The 5,594-nt window shown below is 52.7% G+C and overlaps 1 protein-coding gene across 1 annotated transcript; it reads right to left on the bottom strand.

Annotated features, from left to right (window-relative positions):
- Positions 1 to 1,675: 1,675 nt before the first annotated feature.
- On the bottom strand, positions 1,676 to 3,357 carry LOC146340857 (uncharacterized). The gene has a single exon (XM_084808221.1). The coding sequence runs from the start codon at positions 3,349 to 3,351 to the stop codon at positions 2,068 to 2,070; it is 1,284 nt and encodes a 427-aa protein (XP_084664347.1). The 5' UTR covers positions 3,352 to 3,357; the 3' UTR covers positions 1,676 to 2,067.
- Positions 3,358 to 5,594: the final 2,237 nt, after the last annotated feature.

The raw sequence follows: 5,594 nt of genomic DNA, 5'->3' as shown, positions 1-5,594 counted from the left end.
ACTGAGTCTGCCTGATCATCATCTGTCTTGCAAGTGTCTTGTAGGGAAAGGTGGCTATTATGCCTGGACTGCTCTGTGCCGTATGCAGATGAAAAACATACAACACAAGGGAACAATAAAACAAGAACAAAACCAGCGGCAGCACACGATAGCTCCGAGTCAAACCAGGGGTAAGCCAGAGGGAGGATCTAAAAGCGCCAGGGACAGTCCCCGCGCGGGCGGGAAAGGCCCCCTTTGCCAGGCCGGCCAGCCTACCTGGGGAGGGCGCGGGTGGGCAACCCGCGTGCCTCGTTCGGCGGGGGGCGCCGGGAGGAGGGGCCTCAGCCGATGCCCGCAGGATCCGGGGCGGTAAACGCGGTACTCCCGCGGACCGGGCCCCAAGCCGCTCAGGGCTTCTCCGGCGAACGCCAGCGCCCCGGGCTGAGCTCAGAAACGCCGGGAAGGCGGTGTCTCGATACCGGCCCAGCACAGCTGTACCTGCCCGGCCTCTGTAACAATCCGGCCCCAATTTCGGACGAGCGGAGGCTTCCTGACGGGCTTCAGGGCGCGTCCCCACTGCGCCGCCGCCGCTCTTGACAGGCGCTGCAGCGCGCAGGGGAAGAGCCGGGCGCCCCCGCCGGCGCCCCCTGGGACGCGGGCCCGCGGAACTTCTGGCCGCTTGAACCGAACGGCGCTTTAAGCGTTGCCGAAGAAGCCGCTCGCCGGCGCCCGGCCAGACCTGGGGCCGGCGCGGCCTCACGCCCGCGTCTCGAAGCCCCGCGGAAGCCCGGCCGCCGCAGAGGCCGCCGCGGCCGGGCGTGCGGCGCGCCAGCAAGCCTGGCAGGAGCCGCCGAGGCCCGCGCGAGCCGGCGCTCCTCGGGAGCCTCGTCCGGCGAAGCCGCGGCGCGAGCACGCGGCGCCCGCGGAAGGCGGCGGCTCGCCTGCCGGGGCGCCCGCTGCGGAGCGCCCCGAAGGGCCAGAGCGCCACGGGCGCGAGCAGCGGGCGCGGTCCGGCGGGGGGCGCCGTGCTCCGCGGCGGCGCCGCCGGGGCGGGCCGGGGCGAGCGAGCGGCCTCTCCGCGGGGAGGACACCCTCTCCTGCGCCGGCGGTGGGAGCGCGCCGGAGCCGGCCGGGCGGGTGCTCCTGGGCGGGGAGAGCGGGCGCGATTTGCCGGCCACGCTGCGGGTCGCGGCTGGCTGCTCCGCGCGGGAGCGCGTCGAGGGGCGGCTGCGGCGCGAGGGCCTCGGGGCGTCGCCGGGCACGAGGGCGGCGCGAGGCAGGAAACGCAGCCGTGGCCCGCTTCCCGCAGCCGAGGGGCCGCGGCCACCGAACGCGGGGGGCGAGCGCGAAGGGGCTGCTGGCCGCGCGAGGGGTTTGGGCTGGCGGGCCCTCGGGAGACCGAGCTTAAGACGAGCGGGCGGTGTTGCGCGCGCGGGCCGTGTGTCGATGGCGCGAAGCGCCCCACCTGTGTGGTCTACCTCTCAGGATTGTTGTCGGTCAGTTATGCCCCATATTCTAGAGGCTGAACGCAGTGGCTTGCCTGAGACCACCCAGTGAGGTCCTGGCTGGTGTGAGAACAGCAGTAACATCCAAGCCCTCCGTGGCCTGGTGCCCTCTTGTTACAAAAATTGTGTTCTTTTCCCTGGTAGACTTTCCAATTCATTTACCAAGAACGAGAGGAGGCAGAGATCTGGTCCAACACGATTTTATTCTGCAGAATAAGGCAACCCTTGGGGCTAACGCTCCATCAAAGGTTACAATCAAGTGATGTGATTCAAAAGTTTATATAGGCAAGACCTTTGGGGGCTGTCTTACGCCTGCGCTGTACTAATCTCTTTGTCTAGCTGAGCGGGAAACAAAAAAACAGACAGCACCTTTTACATATTTAGGCATGCGCAGAGAGGTAGCCTTGTACCCTAGTAAACACATTCTTGGCATTCCCGAGTTTCTGATAAGGCGCTGTGTCTTTGTCTAGCATAGCAGTCTCACACTGAGGTAGAATAGACATAGTTTAGCTTATAAAATCATAGTATAACAGACATACAACAACTGAAATTTCTATAACACTCCCCCCTCAAAAGGCTTTTCTTAAATCCCATACCTCTCCTTGGTCCAACAGTGGACTACACACTTAAAGGCACAAACCATCATCAATAGTATCATAACAAACAAAACTGCGTTGATTACAAGTTGTTTTAACCATGCAAAATCAGGGAGCCAGGAAGTCAACCATAACCAAGGATCACTTGTTCCTGAATAATTCTGTCCAATCATATCTTGTAGTTTGGCGATTTCATCTTCTATGGTTTTGTTTAAATCATGGAACTTTACTCTACACCCTTGCTTTACTAGGGTGCAGAAGCTACCTTTGCGTGCTAAGAGATAATCTAAAACAAACCGATACTGGGCCACCAGCTGGCTGAGATCTTCAATTTCAGATTGCATGGCCCTTACCATTATGGCTGTGGCATTGATGGTCTTTTCTAAACGGCAAGTGAGGCCTAGGATGCTTCTTCTATTTTCTTGTGCAATAATTCCTGGGTATGAACCCAGGGTAAGCAATCCCGTAACTAGCCCACCCCCTACCCTGTTTGGTTCTGAATCTGACAGTTGTTTTCCAATTATTACAGTATCATCACAGTTCTTACCCATCTGTCCTACAAGTTGCCCCATCCCTCCAACCTCTTTCTTTTTCCTTCTAGATGGAGTTTTCACCACTTGTACCGGGATGGTGAGATACCCAACCCCTACACACTGGTAATTTCCAGGGTGGTAATTGGTAGCCCATCCATTGAAGAAAAACCACAGATTGGGATCTCTCATCTGCCAACCTGAGCATATGCTACCTATCCCAGAATAATTGGGAGAGAACATAGGGTACTCGGGGTATAGACTGCCAAAATCAGTGTCACCGAGATTAATGGAAGAAGAATAGGAGGAATTAAAACTTCCCCAAAGCCAAAACCTATCAGTGCACTGTGAGTAATTTCTCAACCCATCTAGAAGAGGTTTAGCCTTGTTATAATTAAGGGTTTTATTATTCCAAGCACCAGAATGTTGACAACAAAAACACATTCCCCTGGTGTAAGTCTGGAATTTGAACTTTCGAAACTCAGTTTTGCTCAATTCATCAGGGACTCTCGAGAAGAGAGTACCCTCTTTCTGTAGAGCTCCAACTATTACCTGCGGTTCTCTGATCAAGGCAGGCAACAAAGTGAAGTCTCTGACAGTTGATGGGTGCTCATAGTAAAGAATAGAATTCTCCCCGTTTTGCTTAAACATATGCTCAGCATGTCTCTTAAACCAGTTTCCTTTCATCTGAGTAGGAAGTGTTAAAACAACTAGACTTAAGAAGGAAAGAGTAACATGCATGTTTAAGCATCAGGAGACTGCTCTCTCCTGAACAAATACTTTAGTCCCTCTAGTGGTTTGCTGCTCCAACGGTGGCCTTCAGGTGACCCTCTCTGGTGCAGGTGATGCCTTTATGCGGGTGTGATGGATCCACTTCTTTCCTCCAGCGACTTTTACAGCCGTGTGAGTGGTGAGTAGAACCTGGAATGGACCCTTCCACTTCTCAGTAAGTGGTTCATCTTTCCAGGACCGGATCAACACCCAATCACCAGGACTGAAATTATGCACTGGAGCATCCAAAGGCAAGGATTGATATGGTGCTGCAAACCTGTGAAGACAAGACAAAACAGACTGCAAAGCAGTAACATATTTTTGGATCTCTAAAGCCCCTACTTCTAAGTTTACATTTAAACTATCAGCCATAGGTAATATCCGAGGTGGGCGTCCATATAACATTTCAAAGGGTGTCAATTTAATACTTCCCCTGGGGGTGCACCGTATTCGAGTTAAGGCGATTGGCAAGGCCTGTGGCCACTTCAACTTAGTCTCTGAGCAAATTTTAGTAAGCATTGACTTTAGGGTGCGATTCATCCTCTCAACTTGACCTGAAGATTGAGGCCTCCAAGGGGAGTGTAGTTTCCAGCTGATTTGTAGTGCCTGAGCCACTGCTTGCGTCACCCGTCCAACAAAATGGGGTCCCTGATCCGATTCAATTTCTTCAGGTAACAAGAACCTAGGGACTACTTCTTTTAACAGGATCTTGGCTACTATTTGTGCAGTGGCTGTGCGAGTGGGGTAAGCCTCAACCCACCCAGTCAATTGGTCTACTATTACTAATAAGTATCGATATCCATGAGTCTGGGGCAACTCTGAAAAATCAATCTGAAGTCTTTGGAAAGGATAGTAAGCCCATGGGCGACCTCCCATTTGAGTTGGGGGTTTGGACATCTTTGGGTTATTTTTGAGGCACAAATGACAGTTAGCCACCGCTCTCTGGGTCTCAACATACAATCCTGGGGCCACAATGTGTCTCACAAGCAAATCCCCCATTGCAGTTCCTCCTAAATGTGTAGCCTGGTGCAAGTCTCTCACTATAAAACTCAAGAGAGGCTTGGGTATGAACACTTTGCCTCCTGGGACTACCCACCATCCATCTTCAGTTTGCTTTGCCTTGTATTCAAGAGCTCTTTCATGCTCAGCTGGAGAGTAGATTGGAACCAAATCTGTACTCAAATATGGGATTAGGTCTCTTTCATAATGCACCTCCTCACTTCTCATTTGTGCAGCTTCTTTTGCAGCCTTATCTGCCAAAGCATTGCCTCTTATTTTTTTCGGGATTGGCACTCTTTCCATGCGCTTTTTCGAGAGTAACTACTGCACATCTTGTGTATCTACAAACACCTTAAGGTTTGGCTTTGGTAACAAGGAATCAGTGAGGTCAGGCCTGATCAGAGTCACCTGACTTAAAATTTTTAAACAGTCATGACAATTTAGATCTGGCTTAGGGAGCAAGGTGGCAGGATGAGGCCTGGGCTTGAAAGCAGGGAGATCTCATAGCGTGACTGGCGTGACGGATAAAAGCACAGTTGCTGCCACGGCCCTTAAGCAAGCAGGCCATCTCTTTGCGGTTGGATCCAGAGTCTTCGAGTAGTATCCTACAGGTCTCCAGGAAGGACCTGTCCTTTGGGTCAAAACCCCTGATGCCACTCCTTTATTTTCATGTACATAGAGCCGGTACGGTTTGTCGGGATCTGGTAAGGCCAGAGCAGGTGGCGACACCAAGGCTTGCTTCAGCTTAAGAAAAGCCTTTTCCATTTTATTTGTCCATTTTCAGTGGATGATATTTTTTTTTTTGTCAAAGCTTCATGCAGGGGTTTCGCTTTCCCTCCATAATCAGGTATCCACATTGTAAAAAAAACCCGGTAAGCCCAAGGAAGGCTCGCAACTCTCAAGGGTCTGTAGGCCTCTGTGTCTTCTGTATGACGTCCAACCGAGCAGTGCTCAGGTCTCTGGTTCCCTTCTGAATCAGGTAGCCCAAGAAGGTGACATGGGTCTCGCAAATCTGAGCCTTTTCTCTTGACACTTTATAGCCTTTCAAGTTCAATTCTTGCAGGAGGGAGATAGTCGCTTCAGCACATGAGTCCTCTGTCTGGGTGGCCAGAAGAAGGTCATCTGAATATTGAAGCAAGGATACCCACGGCCGGTCCTCTTTCCATTGCCTCAGGTCATTCTGCAATGCACCCATGAAGATTGTTGGGCTCATG

The sequence above is a fragment of the Heloderma suspectum genome, chromosome 6 (genome assembly GCF_057233095.1).
Source record: "Heloderma suspectum isolate Gila_16-S chromosome 6, 16-S_ref, whole genome shotgun sequence".
NCBI classification, from domain to species: domain Eukaryota; kingdom Metazoa; phylum Chordata; class Lepidosauria; order Squamata; family Helodermatidae; genus Heloderma; species Heloderma suspectum.
This window is presented reverse-complemented; position numbering and strand designations above follow the sequence as displayed.

What these genes read in the sequence shown, in the direction of transcription:
- LOC146340857 (XM_084808221.1), bottom strand. Translation starts at nt 3,351, where the DNA reads ATGCATGTTACTCTTTCCTTCTTAAGTCTAGTTGTTTTAACACTTCCT.